Here is a 17699-nt window from a genome sequence, read left to right as displayed (position 1 = left end):
ACTTGTATTACGTAATTATCTTAAAGAGTCTACAAGAGTAACTATGTAAGAATCGAATTGCATATGTACAATGCCTCATATCAGAGTAGAAATACAGTGTGTGAAGAACAAGACAAAATTTGAATTTTATTTTAATGTATTAAAATTAAACCTACTTTGTACCAATCTACAAAATTTTGTATCAATGAATCAAAATTAACCCTGTCTGTAACAATTAAGGCCCCAAGTTGAGGGGTAGAGTCAATAACTTACTTTTTGTCCTATCATCCCTACATGTCTCTATACTCAAACCGTCCCCCAACATCGAGGCGTGAGGATGAGGTGGACTGAGGGTTGGAAGATCCCTTCTGAAGCTTTCTGAAGGCTCTAAGCACCTCCCAAGCGAGGCCAACTAAAACCAGCTCTCCTGCCGCTACAGCAAAAGCCAGTATGTCAGGACGTCAGGCGCGCTCACCCCTGGGTAGAGTTCAGATGCTAATGAAAGGCGCAACAAATGAGGCTGGTACGTTGACCGCCACGTAGCCAAGATATGGGGAAAAGCTGAACCAGGTGACACAAAAGGCCCTGATCCTTCATGCCCAGCTGCCCTTTGAGCTACTAAATGTTACTTGCTCTGGCCCAGTTCCTCCCTCATGGAGGTGCTTCTGCTAGGACTACAAGTGTCTGCCCAGTCCCGTGTTCAGGGACACCAACACCCCTCTAGCCCCTGATATCGATATGAATGGATTTTGCATGGGCTGAGCCCCAGAGGTCAAGCACACAGCCTGTGAAGGTACAGACAGCTGTGTAAAGTTAAAACAAGCCAGCTGGAAAGGAATCTAGGCATCTGTTCCTGGGTTTGGTCCGGAAGGGTCTGTGGGAACCTGGAAATGCTGCCTATGGACAGAGGACAATAATGGACCATGGCAAACAAACAAACAAACCAAACAAACCCGAAACCGGTTCTTACTGCAATCTTTGTTCTCATTCACGAATTCTTAGAAAGGATTGTCCAGGATATTAACTCTCATCAGGAATTTGTTCTTTTGAACATCCTGAAGGGTTACACTGCCAGATACAATTTTATCCCATGATGGAAGATTCAAGACTGTTTGAACCCAATGATCTTCTGTTAACTCGGAGGCTGAGTACCACCACTCCTGAGAGGAGGGAAAGAGAGAGAGCAAAGATATGGTCAGGACTCTCCTGTGAAGACGGCCCCAATTCCAGAAACCCTAACTTGTCCTTGAGCTTGTTTTGAGATAGAATCTAACTATGCAGCACTGGTTGGGCTGGCCTTGAACTTGGGCTGATTCTCCTGCCTCTGTGTCCAGGGAGCTAGAATTAGAGGCTCGTACCACCACCAGCCATGGCTCTGGCTCCTTCAGGCTTTAAAAAGAGGAAATCTACAGACAACAACGATGTTTTTTCCTTCTTTATTCTTTTTCCTTTGTGCCTTCTTTCTCTCCTCCTCCTCCTTCTCTCTCTCTCTCTCTCTCTCTCTCTCTCTCTCTCTCTCTCTCTCTCTCTCTCTCTCTCCTCTCTCTCTTTCTCTTTCCCTCTCTCTCTCAACAGGGTTTCTCTGTGTAGCCTTGGCTGTCCTGGATTCACTTTGTAAACCAGGCTGGCCTCGAACTCACATCAATCCGCCTGCCTCTGCCTCCTGAGTGCTGGGAATTACAGGTGTGCGCCACTGCGCCTGGCGCGCTCTCTCTCTCTCTCTCTCTCTCTCTCTCTCTCTCTCTCTCTCCCTCTTCCTTCCTTCCTTTCTCTCTCTCTCTCTTTCTTTCTTTCTTTCTTTCTTTCTTTCTTTCTTTCTTTCATTTTATGAGATAGTTCCATGCAACAAAGGTTGGCTTTGAGTAGCTGGGGAATGGCCTTGAAATCCTAATCCTCCTGGCTCCACTTCCCAAGTATTGGGATTACAGGCAAAATTTAAAAAAAAAAAAAAAAAAAGATTTTTTTTTTCCCCCTCCCTGCCATGGTTTCTCTGTGTAGCCCTGGCTGTCCTGGAACTTACTCCATAGAACAGGCTGGCCTTGAATTCAAAGATCCACCTACCTCTCTCTGCTTTCCAAGTGCTGGGACTAAAGACATGGGCCAGTAATACCTGGCTGACAAAAATGATTTCTGTTGTCCAAATAAGAACTCGGAGACATCTTCAAATAGCACACATAGTTGCACATCCAGTCCTGTGCTGGGTGCTGGGTGCCAGGTGCCGGGCCTAGATTTTTACCTTTGAAGCATTCACATGTGTAAGAGCACAGCGTGGGAGCAAATGGAACACAGATGGAAAGTGGAAGGCACCACCGAGACGGAGAGACTGTACTAAGGGAGTGTGCATAGGGGGCTCTCTAAAAGGAACTGAAGGGTAAGGAGAAACTTGTAGACCTGAGCTATGGATGCAGACACTGCTTGGTACAGCCTGTGATGACTACTGTGGTTGGAGTGTGTGTACATTTCCCTACAGGCCATATGTTGGAGCTCAGCCCCTAAGGTGATGGTATTAAAAGTTAAGGCTTTGGGTGATCAAGTTCTGAGGGCTTTGTGGATTTATATCCTTACAGATAGGAGCACGAGAGATTAAGAGAACACCAGGAAGGAAGGGGCCGGCCTCTCTAGAGTCTGGTGGAGGTTAAGAATGTCTGCTCAGTTAACAAAATGATCTGTAAAGTCCCTACATAGAGTCAAGGTTCCTTTTCCATAGAGGTATCTTAAAAATGAATACTAAGATAGTAACAGTCCACACGGGAGAGCCACACGTAGCTCTGACTACGGCTTTGCTCCTCCCCTAGCTGTGAAGCTGCAGACTTCTGGGAACCTTGGGAAAAGACTACATACTTCATTTACAGTGAAAAAGGAAAGAAAGACTTAACTTCCTTGTATAGCTCTCATGACAGATGGCGCTGTACAATCCAGTGCACCTCCGAAAGCCATCTTCGGACAATGGACTTCAGAAGACACCAGAGTCACACAACATGAGAAGCTCATACAAAGCTCTTTGTTTGTTTGTTTGTTTGTTTGTTTTTTCGAGACAGGGTTTCTCTGTGTAGCCTTGGCCATCCTGAACTCACTTTGTAGACCAGGCTGGCCTTGAACTCACAGCGATCCGCCTGCCTCTGCCTCCCGAGTGCTGGGATTAAAGGTGTGCGCCACGACGCCCGGCTTTTTATACAAAACTCTTTGTGTGTTGTCATTTTCCTGAGCACTATTAACACCTGTGCTCACATCTATGTTTAAGTTTCCCACCCAAATCCACCCTCTTCAGGGTTTCTTTATATAGCCTTGGCTGTCCTGGCCTTGCTTTGTAGAACAGGCTAACTTCGAACTCACAGAGATTTACCTGCCTCTGCCTCGCCTAGTGCTGGGATTACAGGTGTGCACCACTGCGCCCAGCTCTTTTTTTTTTTTTTTTTTTTCTGAGAAGGGGTTTCTCTGCAGAGCCCTGGCTATCCTGGAACTCTCTCTGTACACCAGGCTGGCCTTGAACTCAGAGATCTGCCTTCCTTTGCCTCCTGGGTGTTGAGATTAAAGGCGTGCGCACCAGGCCTTGCTGAGCCTCAAAGTCTTCTCACCAGCTCCATTTGAATGGAGGTCTCTGAGGGGAATTCCTAGGGCAACAGGTGGCAGAGTCGAGCTGTGTCTCTGGCTCCTACTCCATCTGCTACTCATGGAGACACAGCCAGAGGCATTATCAATGAGGAAATCATCCTCATCAGGTAATGAATTCTGTGCTTGCTTTGGCAGCACATACACTAACATTGGGAAAGTACTGAATTCTAGCACCATGGTCTTCGACTCGCCAGCCTGAAAAACTGTGAGCAGTAAATGGCTCTAAGTGATACAGGCTGTGGTATTTTGTGATGGCAGTTCAAGTGGACTACAATAACCACCTAAAACTCCACTGGGAAGTGGTGTCTGTTGCTTCCTAGGATGGGGAGCATCCCCCCCCACCACCACACACACTGTGGCCTGCTGGCTGAGGGTACATGTAGAGAAATGTTAATTCAGAACATGGCTGTTCTGGTAAGAGATCATATCCAAAGATCTTCTAGGTCTGGGTGATCTGGCTGGAATACAAGCATGTATTTAGTCCAGGAGACAGAGGCAAACAGATCTGAGTTCAAGGCCAGCCTGGTATAGACCAAGTATTAGGTAAAGAAAAGCTTAGGTTCTGGAGTGGTGGTACATGTCTTTAATCCCAAATGAAGGTAAGGTTAGTTTGTAGAAGGAAGTACCCATGTTTGAAAGTGATGTCTAGAGCAGGGTGTAGTGGCACACGCTTTTAATCCCAGCACTCAGGTGGCAGAGGCAGGTGGATCTCTGTGAGTTTGAGGCCAGACTGGTCTACAAAGGGAATCCAGGACAGCCAAGGATACACAGAGAAACCCTGTCTCAAAAAACCTAAAAAAAGAAAGAAAGAAAGAAAAATAAAAGAAAGAAAGAAAGAAAGAAAGTGATGTCTAATTGAGTGGCAGAAAAGGTGACAAATCAGAGAAGATTTGACAGAAAGAACTAACTCTTACAAGAGAGAAGAAAGGGAAGCTACTTAAGAGGCAGTTTTACAGTTTTACCAGGACAGTAATAGAGAGATGGGTTGCAGAGAGGGAACTCAAGTGAAGATGGAATGAGCCAGAAAATGAGGAGAAGCCAGAAGATTAGAGCAGATTACTAAATTAGCTTGAGGCCAAGAGAGAAGCCAGATTAAATAAGTCAGCTGGGAGGGGAGTTTGAGCCAGAACAGCTGAGTTGAACCAGGCAGCCCAGAACTTAGAGAGAACAAGTAAGGGTGAGAGCTCTTTAAGCAGTAGGCTCAGAGGCTGAACGAAAACATTCTAGGCCTAGGTTAGATTGTACGGAAGACGGAAGCTTCCAAGACTAAGCCTAGGTTAGCAGGAAGAGGCAGTGAGCCTCCCAGACAGCAGCTGTGCCAGGAGAGTACAAGTTACTTTTACAGGCACATACCTTGCTCATGCTCAGCCAGCACTTCTCTAGTAGGTTACCCTGTGTGTCAGAAAGCTCCAAGGCTCTGTTCAGGAAGAAGTCACAGCTGTGCCCATCTCCCATCAATATGCAGACATAAGCCATCAGATGGTAGAGCCTTGGGTAGAACACAGGGCCAGTGGTATTTTGAGCCATAAGGTTCTCTAAGGCCTAGGGGGAAACAAACAACAAATATAACCAGGGGCTGGAGATGCAGATGGCTCTGATGGTGACACGCTTGTCAATGTGAGTTTAGTTCCCAGAGGAGCCAATATTAGAAAAGCACAACAGCAAGAGTCAGGTGTAGTGGTGCAGCACTTGGGAAGGGAAGTCAAGAGGATCTCTGTGAGTTCCAGGTCAGTCTGGTCTACAGGCAAGTTCCAGGACAGCCTGGACTACTGAAAGAGCCCTTACCTCTAGCAAGCAAGCAAGCAAGCAAGCAAACAAGCAAACAAGCAAATAAGCAAACAAAGAAAAATAGCTTGCCATGGTGTCATAAGCCTATTATTGAGGCCTAGCCCCATAGCTTCCCCACATCACTGGAAAGACCTCATATTTGTACCTATGGTTTTACTTGACTCATGGGCATGTTTCCTAGGCTTGTGATAAGGAACTGCAAGACAGTTGCTCACTAACGACTTTTCACCTTAGACATCAGCACACCCTACAGATCTGTGCCAGGTGTGATAGCTGAGGAATCAATGTAATCTGAACTTAGTCACATGAAGAGGTGTGTGTGGGGGGGGGGGTCGGCAACTGAGAAGTTGTCTGCCCTAAAATGGATCCTGAAGTAAACCACTTCAAGAAATTGGATATCAAAGGTCTCAGAAGGAGAATGTTGTTATGAATATGTCCTTAAGCCAAGCTCAGATAGAAGAATTAAAATACGGTCTGTGAGATGGCTCAGCTGGTAAAAGGCGCTTATCACCAAGACAGTGACCTGGATTCCAACCTGGGAGCCCACACTGGGAAAGGAAAGAGCTGACCTCTGCAAGTTGTCCTCTGGTCTCCACAGGTGCCTCGTGGCCTGAACAAACAAGCTCTCTCTCTTCTTTCTCTCTCCTCTCCTCTCTCTCTCTTTCTCACACACACACACACATACATACTCACATACACAATGAATAAATGTAAAAGACGTTTAAATAGAAGAAGTACAGGCTGAGAGGACAACAGGATATTTAGCCTCAGTCCACACAAATGGGGCTCTCTGCAAATCTTGCACATGGAGGAGGGTGACCCTAAGGACAGTGAAGGAGCCACATGTAATGTGTGAAACACTGGTAGGAAGTCATTTGACAGCAAATTTCAATAAATGGAAAAGCACGGACACATGCAGGAGAAACAAACAGTGGAATCACGTAGTGTATAAAAAAACACCACAATCTTTAAATAGTGTAGTTTAAAAAAAAATAGTTACAATTTGTGTTTCCTTATTTTAAAAATTTCACATTTATTGTGTGCACGTGTGTGTGTGTGTGTCTGAGAGTGTGTATATATGTGTCTACGTGTGTGTGAGTATGTGTGTGAGTGTGTGTGTACTCAGATGTGATGTTCTCCAACATATGTGTGGAGGTCAAAGAATGTCTCAGGAGTTGATTCTGTACTGCCAGCATGTAGGTCTCGTGGGTCCAACTCTGGCCGCCAGGCTTGGCAGCAAGCGCCTTTACCTGCTGAGCCGTCCTCTCACCAGTCTTTTTTTTTTCCCCCTAACTTTTTAGGAGGGTTGTCTTAAACAAAACAAAACAAAACAAACCTCAGCATACATATGAACACATTCAATAATGAGAAGACAGTGAGCCCGGAGGGTGGATGGGAAGGGATCCAGCAGAGGAGGATGTGCGCTGGGAAACTGGGGCAGAATTCACCTTGAGCAGCTCAACCCCGCTGTCCTGCGCGTTCTCCGCCTGCTCTTCGATTTGCTTTTGGAGGTGCAGAACTTGCCCTTCCATGTACCGAGAGACCCCCTCATAGTAAAGAACTGTCGGGGTCCTTTGTGTCACTAGATTCTTAGCTCTTTTGGAGAATTTGTAAAAGTTGTCCCAGTCCTGAAGTCTGGCGTACCTGCACCACCAGAGGAGGAATTAAAAGTCAGCAGGCCTCTCTGGATATGGCAACTTTCCGTCCCTTTGGACCTCCACCTGCCTCCTGTCTGTAAGAGCAGGGTGTTGGGTGACACGGGTGCAGTGGAGGACAGGGTGGCATGGTTCAGGAGGAGCACACATGGAGTGTTGGACACTGTCTGTTATGCTCCTGGGTGCCTAGGATGTGAGACAGACCACACACTTCAGGCTTGAAGAAGCTGTCCTAGTTACAAAGAGAGGTGAGGCAGCAGTGCTGAGAGTGGCCTGCAGATAGGCAGTGTCACCCGGCTTTTTTTTTTTTAAATGCAGATTCCCAGGTCTAAGCCAATCTAACCAATCAGGCTCTGGGAGTGAGGGCCAGGATTTGAGCTAACGAGCTTTTCTAGGTGATTCCTATGGCTACTAAGGGTGGGAAGCATTGGCCCAGGACACAGCTGTTGCGAGAACATTCCCAATTAGGGCAGAGAACAATGAGGGATAACAGCAATTGCTAGACTTCAGAGTCTTTGAAAATTAGCTTTCATGGGCACGCTAATTTGATATTGAGCAAAGGTGATTTTCTGGATGTTAAGTTCTTGCGTGTAATTTTTATTTCTGTTTAAAGCAGGGTCTTGTTGTAACCTGGGGTGTCCTGAACTCCTTCTAAACTTCTGATCCTCCTGCCTCCACCTCTCAAGTTCTGGAATTACAGGCGTGTGCCACTGCACCTGGCTTATTTTTTTTTTTTTTTTTAATCAAAAGGCATTGCACTTCAGTGTGGAGTTGCTCTAATTTGTGGCCTTCGATCTCACTACCCAACTTTTGATGAATCACATTAGACACATTAGTGTGACTGTGTATAACATGAGATGGGAGACAGAGTGGCGGGGGTTACCACTCTAGGGGACAACATGGAATTTGACTGTTTTCTGGTTTACCTTGAAGCTGTACTGTTCATCTCAGCATACCATTGAAGGTATGGCTCCAGCTACAGGCTTTCTAAGCTAAAAACCATTTCTCCTCTTGCGTGAGTGTTCTGTGTGAGAGACTCCAGTGAGACAAAGGTCGGGGCTGGCTCTCTGCTCCTCTCCCTCCTCCAATAAGTAGTCACTTGGTTGGTGATTTGGGATATATACGGAGACAAGCCCAGCTCAGTACCTGTGTCACTTCATCGTAAGGACCAATGAAGCTGACAGGGAGCGTGGCAATCAGCTTCTCTTCCATGGGACAGGAAGAAGCTGGCTTTGGTGGGGAGACCCATGATTTCTAGAACATGCCACTGAAGGGTAGGTGGATCTAATGCTAGAGCTTAGTGTTATCTCTGCACTTGTTATGGAGCCCACACCCTCTAATGTCACTACCTCAAAGGAATGTTTTTCCATTTGTTTGGAACTACGCAGGTGTATGCGGGCAAGAGGTGCCATTTCTTCAGAGTTAGGTACAGTTGTCCCCCACTAGCCCCTCAGTGCCAGGGTGCCCCTCTATCCCACAGATACTCAAATTCACAGCCGCCCAAAGCTCTCATGTAAAATGCTGTAGCATTTGCAGACAACCCACATGTCTCTTCCTGCATCACCACTGGGTTACTAATAAAACCAACCGCAATGTCACCCAGTGCAGACAGCTGTTTGCTTTGTCCTTTAAAGAAGGGCTAGGAAGCAGTCTCCACAGGTTCAAGACAATTGCATTGCAGCCACGCTCCACAGCTTCCCTCTACGGTTCACTGAATGCACAGATACAAAACACCTGCCCCCAGAGCTGTCTGTGCTATAGGCTCTGTACTGTGCTGACATTGAGGCAAATGAGACAGAACCTCAAGGTTTCTGGAGGCTTTCTCTAGAAATAACCCTCTGGCTACTTTAAGCTGTCTCAGATGTAAACTACAGATGTGTGTTCTTTCTTTTAAAGGATTCCATTGAGCTCTTCTTCGGGATTTTACTTTTTTCCTTTAAAAGCTAAATGGTACGTGGTTCATTGTTACCAGACGGCTATGCAGGAGTAGAGGCCCAGAAGGAGTCCGCTTCGGAACTTGAGGATTCTGTTTTCTTCGTTGTGCTGTACGAATGCCAAACATTCTTCAAATGTTCTGTAAATGAAGCCTAGAGAAGGAACAGAGAGATTTTGTGGTAGCACGGCATGGGGATGGGGGCGTTGGGGGTGGGGTCTTTCTGACCTTTAGCTCCCAACAGAATTTCCCTCTGCAGAGGGCACAGTCACTGGTCACTTTATGTATTCAGAGGGTCCTGCGGGTTGCAGCACTCACATTCTGCATTGGCCTGTGTTTGCTGGATCCTAGCTATATTGTCTTTCCTGTGGATTCACAACCCAATTCTGTAGAGGAGACCAAGCATGCGCAACTACAAGAAGTCCTAGTAGTCCAGGAATCCTCCGGGTGTTTTTCCACCTGTTGTTCCCTTATTGGTAGCAACGTGTGTGTCTTCCCTTGGTGTGGAGAACAAACTCCTGATTGGTCCTGCTGGTTTAACGTGAGGGCCACCTACTCAATACTATTTAAAGGTTGTCAGGAAAGAACTTTTTTTCCATGTCGCTGTACCTGAGGAGACCTGGAGATAAGCTGTTGTCTTGAGTAATATGGAGAAGTTGGGATGTTGCCAGTCCAGAGTTTGATATGCAATTTACCTTGGACTGTCTTTAGCCCCCTAAATAGTCATTCATTGCCCACTTCTGTGTTAGACCCAACAATCTGTGACTGACATATAAAAACCTTTTGGAATGTTTTAAACTTAGCTTCTACTGACCTGACCTAAAAGCTGAGAGGGTCAGCAGGTGGCCCCTGAGGCCTATAGCTGAGATTTGCCCACTTTGCTGTAATGATTCTCTCTCATGTTCCCACCTATATATTTGAAAAGCACCTTGACTTATGACTTTCTTTGTAACATTGTTATAGAAGAGTTCAAGGAACTTGTTCCATGTTGGAACATGGAACTGTGTTTCCGGACCATCATCATTCATATTTGGCTGGATAATAGACTTTTTCTTACCCATTTTGAGGTGAGCGCTGTGTTGTGCTGACATCACCAACCGCTATTAATGCCTGTAAATGTCATTATCAATGGGCCAGCCCTTGTGGGCATGTAAAAGCTTTCACATAGCAACACACACTGTTGTTGTTAATATTCGTGCTTGAGAATCATGCGACCAAGTTACAAGAAAAGATCTCAGAAAGTTCTAAATAAGTTTACAGCTTTGTGTTAGACCAAGTGCTGGTTAGTTTAATTTTTTCACATGTTTGTTTTTTGTTTTGGTCAACTTGGTATAAACTAGAGTCATCTAGGAAGAAGGGACCTCAATTGAGAGTATGCTAATAGAAGTGTTGTGGGAGGGGAGTCCTGGGTTGTATAAGAAAGCAGGCTGAGCAAGCTATGGGAAGCACGCCAGTGAGCAGCACTCATCCATAGCCTCTACATCAGTTAGTGTCTCCAGTTCATGCCTTGAATTTTTGCCCTTAGTTCCCTTAATAATGGGTTGTAACCTGCCACCTCCCCAAGTTGCTATAGGCCATTGTGTTTTAGCATAGTGACAAAGACCAAACAAGGACAGACTACATTCATAGCTGTGTAGCTTGCAGGCCATGTGTTGGACATGCTTTTCAACATGAAGTCTCTAAGCATATCTTGTAAAAATTACATCCTCCCAATAACAGGCATGCTGTGAAACAATGCTAATGATTACCGCTCCTTCAGAAATTCAGCTGACAGCTTCCTCCGGATTTAATTATTCTTTGTCACTGTCTCCCCCCCCGGAGCCCCTCCCCCCCCCACACACATTCCACAGCCCTGAGACAAGGTCTCACTATGTAGCCCTGGCTGTCTTGGAATTCACTATATAGAGCAGGATGGCCTTGAACTCACGGCGATCTGCCTGCCTCTATCTCCCAAGTGCTGGGAGTAAAGGTGAGCACCACTACGTGCCACATTCACTGTTCCTTTACAATTTTGGAAATTGACAAATGGCTCCTTGGATCACATCACTAGGCTTTCTCCATCCCTGACTGCCAACTGCATCTCTCTCCATCCCTAAATGCCAACTGCATCTTTTTTTCTTTCTTTCTTTTTTTAGACATAGTTTCTCTGTGTAACAGCTCTGGCTATCCTGGAACTCACTCTGTAGTCCAGGCTGGCCTCGAACTCATGGAGATCCATCTGCCTCTGCCTCCCAAGTGCTGGGATTAAAGGCGTGGGCCACCACTGCCCAGATGACTACATCTTTCTTATCCAGGACCACCAATTGCATCTCTCTCTCCATCCCTTAACAGTAGCCAGGTGGCCTCAAAGCCCAAAGCCCAAGCCCTGAGAGCTGCCTCATCATTCCAGTATGGGGATCCACTTCAACTTCTTTTAATTCCCCAAGCCAGAATAAATACCATGCTAACCAGAGTAAAGCATGATGTCCAAGCAGACAAAATAGAAAAAGGCCTTGCTGAAGATGTGCTCTTCCGTCACAGAAAGGTCCCACAGCCATCCCAGCACCTGGATTAAATGCTTGTACCTGTGGAACAGAAGAAGTGGCAGGACTGAAAAGCAGTGCGGACGGGTGAAGGACGGGGCTCTGTCCAGCCTTGGTCATGAGTGTTAATGCAGAATCAAACACAACTCTAAAACAGACTTCAAACCTTCCCTTGCCCAGAGCTATAACCAAAGTCCCCACTTCCAAGTGTTCTCTTAGGGATCCTCCAGATCAGAGCGACTAGAGTCCCACCAATTTGGCCAGGATCTCCAAGTCTCCATCGCTGTTCATTGGGTATGCATAATGCTTTAAAAACAAAAACAAAATTCCCTGTGCCTTGGCAGGGATGGAGGTCTGAGTCTCATAATGGGTGTGATTGATCGACTTCCTGGCCAGAGCAACCAGATTAGAGATGATGAATACAAAAGAACTCCATTAAAAGAATTAACAGTGTGTGTGTGTGTGTGTGTGTGTGTGTGTGATATTGATAGGTAAAATGACAGTTATCAGTTATGTTATCCTGTCATGATCTGCATTTCCTTTCCTATGCTATGGCCAAGGTGAAATTAGCCAGGACCCCCAAACAGCTTCTTGTGTTAGTTAGCTTTAAACGCCAACCCATCTGGGAGGAAAGCTTCCTGACAAGACACAGGAATTGCCTAGGTCGTCCTGACCTGTGGGCATGCCTGCAAGTGACTGCCTTGCTTATTTATTGATGCCAGAAGGCCCAGCCTTGTGGGGGGCAGGGCACTACCGTCTCTGGTTCTAAAAGCTAGCTAATCATGGACTGGACAGGGAAACAGCAAGAGAGCAAGAAGCCATGGTTGCTATTCCGGGTCCTGCCTGAGTTTCTATCCTGAATTTCCTCTATAATGGACTGTGACCTGGAAGTGTAAGCTGGAATAAACACCACCAGCCCGCCCCCCCCTGCACCCCACCACCACCATGTGCCTTTGGGGAAGAGGGTTCTATCACAGCAACAGAAAGGAAAGTAGAACGCTACCTTTGGAAAACACTTTAGGACAAATACCTGCTTCTCAAGAAGAGAGATTTACTTAGTCTGCAGAGAACCATATGGTATTTGTTGGGGTTCCGGAGAAGTGACCACATCCTGTGGGCTCGGGAGCCTGGGAAGAAAGCAATCATCGTATGTTTGGGGATATTACACGTCGCTTTATGTCCTTTCTTGCCTAGCCAGTCCTTACCTAACTCAATAGCCAATTCCAGATGACCTGCTATGAACTTGATGTGGCCCAGTGTGTCAGCCACGTAGGCCATGATTTCAATGGCCTCGCCTTTCATCGGGAGGTTCAAGAGCTCCTCCATGACCAGGATTTCATATCTGAACCATACGCCGTTGTATCCAGCCATATAGTGGTACAGAGAATAGTCCAGAAAAGCCTTGATGATCTACAAGGGCAGCAACAGAGAGAGAAGGAGGGAGACAGAGGAAGACTAAGGTGAAGGACTCAGCGACTACCAGGAAACTTTGTTTATTGAACTTGGGCTGCAGCTGGTCTTGGGCCAATGCAAATGGACTTAGGTGCAGAAATCAAGCCAGTTGTTTGCTGCCTACTTACTGAGTCTTCCAGGATAAGCTCCATGGCTTCTCTTGGGTACAATCTTCAAACAAACTACAAACATGTTGATTTGGGTGAAAGATAAAAACAATAGCTTGCCAATGTAGATAACTGGCCGCTTAGCACAAGACTGACTGGGTACAGTCAGGTCTACACAGTAGGTACTTCTGTAAAGGTGGAAGGGAGACTTCTCGAGAGAATTATCTTTTCTTTTTCTTTTTTATTTACTTTTGCTTTATTTTTATTGGTTGAGGCCATTAGATCCCTTGGAACTGGAATTACAGACAGCTGTGAGCTGCCATGTGGGTGCTGGGAATTGAAACTGGGTCCTTTGAAAGAACAGACGGTTCTCTTAACCACTGAGCCATCTCTTCAGCCCCCCCCCCCAAATTATCCTTTCTTTATGCATTGCTTTTGTAATGTAGAAACAAGGAAGGCTGGTCTGGTTAGTTTGTTTGATAAAGTAAGGACTAATTAAAAATGTAATTGGAGACTTATGAGAAGTTGTTTACCCCTTAAACAAATCTTCAAAATCAGAAAGGTGCCTCAGAATATGACTGCTTAGAGAAGAGCAAGGAGAAAACAATTCCTTCTGAAGAAGTCTTTCCTCTGTCTCTGTCTCTGTCTCTGTCTCTCTCTCTCTTTCTCACACACACACACACACTCATACATACATGCACAATATATATAAATGGCTTCGAAAAACACAGACAGAATGGACTAATAATAGGTTCTCTAATAGTCCAAGTATTTTATGGTGAGGTGATTATACAGGGAAGATTGTAAAACTTTTCTACAAATTCTGTCAAAGGCAAGTCCCTGGGTCCTTGTTAAATCTCAAAGTTTCTTAGCAATTTCTTTTTCCTGGTGTGAAAGTGAAAATGCTACCACAAAGGATGGGCATGCGTAGTGGCGGCCAACTGAAAAATCAACAGATGCAATGGTCCCTGACTTCCCTGTGTGTGGATCAGGAGAACAGAGTCCAGCCGCTTCATCTTATGGGGCAAATAGAAAGCTCAGAGAGAAGTCTTCCCCTCTGTCCCACTTTCCTGGTGAGTGAGGACTTTCATGGGACATGCCCTTTGGACTAGTGTCCAGATATAAGCGAGTATATACCATTTGACTCTTTTTGCTTCTGGGTGAACTCACTCATTATGATCATTTCTAGTTCAATCTATTTGTCCACAAATTTCAGGAATTCCTTGTTTTTAATAGCTGAGTAGTATTCCATAGTGTAAATGTACCACAGTTTCTTTATTCTTCTACTGAGGGACACTTAGGCTGTTTCCATGTTCTGGCTATTATGAATAAGGCTGCTATGAACATGGTTGAGTAAATGTTCTTGTTGTGTGCTGGGTGAGAGAAGCAAGGGAGAATGGGAAATAGAAGGATCCAGAGGGTCCTAGAAACCTACAAGTAGAACATTATGATGGGTGGATCTGGGCTCAGGGGTCCTGCTCAAACTATGGCACTAGCCAAGGACAATACGTGCAGTAAACTTCGAATCCCTACCCAGATCTATCCAATGAACAGGACATTCTTCACAGTTGAGTGGAGAGTGGGGTCTGACTTTCACACAAACTCTGGTGCCCCATATTTGACCACGTCCCCTGGATAGGGAGGCTTGGTGGTGCTCAGAGGAAGGATAGCAGGCTACCAAGAAGAGACTTGATACCCTATGAGCATATACAGGGGGAGGAGGCCCCCCTCAGTCACAGTCATAGGGGAGAGGAGTAAGGGGAAAATGGGAGGGAAGGAGGAAAGCTCAGAGATGGTGTGGCCTGCCAGGGTGGCTTGCTGGTGGGCACACCGAGGACACATGGGGTCTGGAAGCCATTCTCCGGGTTCTCTTCTGGCCCTTCTGTTATCTTAAACAGTCTGTGGCATGGATCCATCTTTTGAAAGAGAACTATCCTTTTATATTCAGCTTTGTCAACTCTCATTCTTCTAGGTAGACCTGAGTTTTCCAGAAGCATCATATGTGGTGCTGTCCTCTGTGAGGATGAGGTCAGCATCTAGTTATGTAGGCCTGGGGCACACTCCTGTAATACCAGGGCTTAAGGACCAAAGGTCGGACAGTTACAGCAAATGGGGACCAGCCTCGGTTAAGAGTGAGGCCTGTCTCAAACAAACAAACAAAGAAATAAGCAGACAGGAATCCCCCACAAACAAAATAAGACACACAAACACAGTGAATTTATAAAGCAATATATATATATAGTATATATATATGTGTGTATATATATATATATAGTATATTTTATAAAATTTTAATACAATATCACACTTCTTCTACTTTGCTGTTGGAGAACTCTAGTTTTTCTTTTTAATGAAAGTGTTATGTGGGTGTGTGCTTATTACTGTTGTTTTTAAGAATTTTAAGTTTTTCTCACTTTGTGACCTACTATATCAGTTCCAACCCACAAAAGCAAAAGGAGTTGGAATCTTGAATAATTTCTGACAATAGAGTCATCTGGGACCAAAATGTTTTTTAGCTACTGGCAAAACCACTCTATCAGAGAGATTTCCATTACAGCCGTGGGATTTTTTTTTTTTTTTTTCAGTTCTCATTGGCTTTGGATAGGAGGGTTTTTGTTTGTTTGTTTGTTTTTCTTCTTTCTAAATGAGATTCAGCAATGTAAACGATGGCTACAACAACAACAACAACAACAAAACAAACAAGCAAACAAACAACGACCTACCTGGAAACTGTCTTGACTTTCCAGTGAGGTGTTCAGTTCCATCATGGCTGCCAGATGACCGTAGTACTTGTAATGGAAAAAGAAATTCAGGCTATAGATCTTCCAAAGCAAGGAGAAGCAGGAGGCTTGCAGGTAAAGCTGTGCCAGTCTATTCCTGCCACAAGGAAGACAGATGGACACAGGCAGTCCCATGACTATGAGGCACAAGTGCTCATTGTTCCCTGTGTCCTCCTGCTGTTCTTCCCAGAGCCCTTCCCTGAACTGAGGGCCTGACCCGTGACGGGCGATCATGTCCACTTTGATGAGGCATTTAAGTATGTTACATTGGATTAGTTGCTTAACTTGTCTGAATTTCACAATTTCACCTTCTGTGTAAAATGAGGTTGAACCATCCCCCGCTTTTGCATGACACCCGTGCACCTTTTAACCAGCTTCATCTCGTTAGCGACACCTGACAAGACCAAGTGTTTTACCTAAACTATGTTATTGGGGGGGGGCAGGCATGGAGAGATAGCTCAGCTGTTAAGAGCGCTTGCTGCAGAGGCTCCGAGTTCAATTCCCAGCATCCACATAATGGCTCCCAACCAACTTAAATATAGTTGCAGGGGATATCTGACACCATAGCCTGACATTAGTGGGCACCAGACAGGCATGTGGTTCACAAACATACATGTAAGAAAAATATTAATACACACAAAACTAAGTAAAAGAAAGAAAGAAAGAAAGAAAGAAAGAAAGAAAGAAAGAAAGAAAGAAACCTATGTGGTCACAAAGCAGGTAGCATGGTCCCCATTTTATAAGGAAGAAAATGTGCTTCATAAACATGAAGCAGGGACAGCCAAGGCTACACAGGGAAACCTTGTCTCAAAAAACAAAACAACAAAATGAAGTAGGTTGGTTCCAAGTACTCATGTGCCGCCTTCCTGCCTCTGTCTCCCAAGTACTGAAATTAAAGGCATGTGCTATCAGTTCCGTTATTATTTTCTGTTTTTGTTTTTGTTTTCTCGAGACAAGGTTTCTCTGTGTAGCCTTGGCTGTCCTGGATTCACTTTGTAGACCAGGCTGGCGTCAAACTCACAGAGATCCCCCTGCCTCTGCCTCCCTGAGTGTCAGGGTTAAAGGCCTGTGCCACAGAGCCCATTATTTTCTTTCTAAATATCCGTTTTATTTATTTACTTAGCTTGTGTGTTTTATAGGCATGTGTGATGCTGGAACCTGTGTATACACATGAATATATCAGATCATCCAGAACTGGACTTACAAGCATCTTGGGGAGCCATGTTGGTTTGAATGAGAATGTCCCTCACTGGCTCTGGCTTTTGAATACTCAGTCCCCAGTTGGTGGCGCTGTTGGGGGAGGCTTAGAAGGTATGGCTTTCCTAGAGGGAATATGTGGCTGAGGGCCAGCTTTGGTGCTGTTCCTGCCACCGTGCCTCATGCTGTCCTGTCACTGTACCTCATGCTTGCTGTTAAGTTCCCCAGCACGTGGATTCTTATGTGTGTGCTGGCAACCAAACTCTGGTCTTTATGATTGTTCAGTAAGCACCCTTAACTGTGGAGACATTATTAAGAGAGAACTGACTCCATTTTTCTTTGTAGTTAAATGGTGTTAGACTTTAATCCTGTCCTTAGCTAGAGGACAACTTGTTTGTTTTCTTTCCTTTTTCATTTGTTTGTTTTTGTTGTTTTTTATTTGTTCTGCCTTAGTAACCTTGTGAATCATGCATTGTAAATTGTTTCCACTGCTCTGAGAACTGACTGACCATAAAATGTTTCATGGTATGTTAATAGTCTGACCATAAACATGTTCATAATGATCATGAAAATAACTACAAAATTCCACTTTTGGGGCTGGAGAGATGGCTCAGCCCTTAAGAGCCCTGTTTGCTCTTCCAAGGGTCCTGAGTTCAATTTCTGGCAACCACATG

At 45.2% G+C, this 17699-nt stretch overlaps 1 protein-coding gene across 1 annotated transcript in view; it reads right to left on the bottom strand.

Moving 5' to 3' along the window:
• Positions 1-708: 708 nt before the first annotated feature.
• Positions 709-17699, bottom strand: part of Adcy10 (adenylate cyclase 10) — a 66104-nt gene continuing 49113 nt past the window's right edge. Inside the window, exons 25-32 of the mRNA XM_051147768.1 lie at positions 15772-15925; positions 12695-12899; positions 12520-12616; positions 11416-11531; positions 9004-9121; positions 6828-7023; positions 4945-5133; positions 709-1139 (exon numbers count right to left, since the gene is read on the bottom strand). Coding sequence (XP_051003725.1) covers positions 978-1139; positions 4945-5133; positions 6828-7023; positions 9004-9121; positions 11416-11531; positions 12520-12616; positions 12695-12899; positions 15772-15925 — 1237 coding nt within the window. The 3' untranslated portion in view covers positions 709-977. The remainder of the gene's footprint in view (positions 1140-4944; positions 5134-6827; positions 7024-9003; positions 9122-11415; positions 11532-12519; positions 12617-12694; positions 12900-15771; positions 15926-17699) is intronic.

This window comes from Acomys russatus, chromosome 6 (genome assembly GCF_903995435.1).
Source record: "Acomys russatus chromosome 6, mAcoRus1.1, whole genome shotgun sequence".
In the NCBI taxonomy this organism is placed as follows: domain Eukaryota; kingdom Metazoa; phylum Chordata; class Mammalia; order Rodentia; family Muridae; genus Acomys; species Acomys russatus.
The sequence above is the reverse complement of the archived record's forward strand: the minus strand, read 5'-3'. Positions and strand labels throughout refer to the sequence as shown.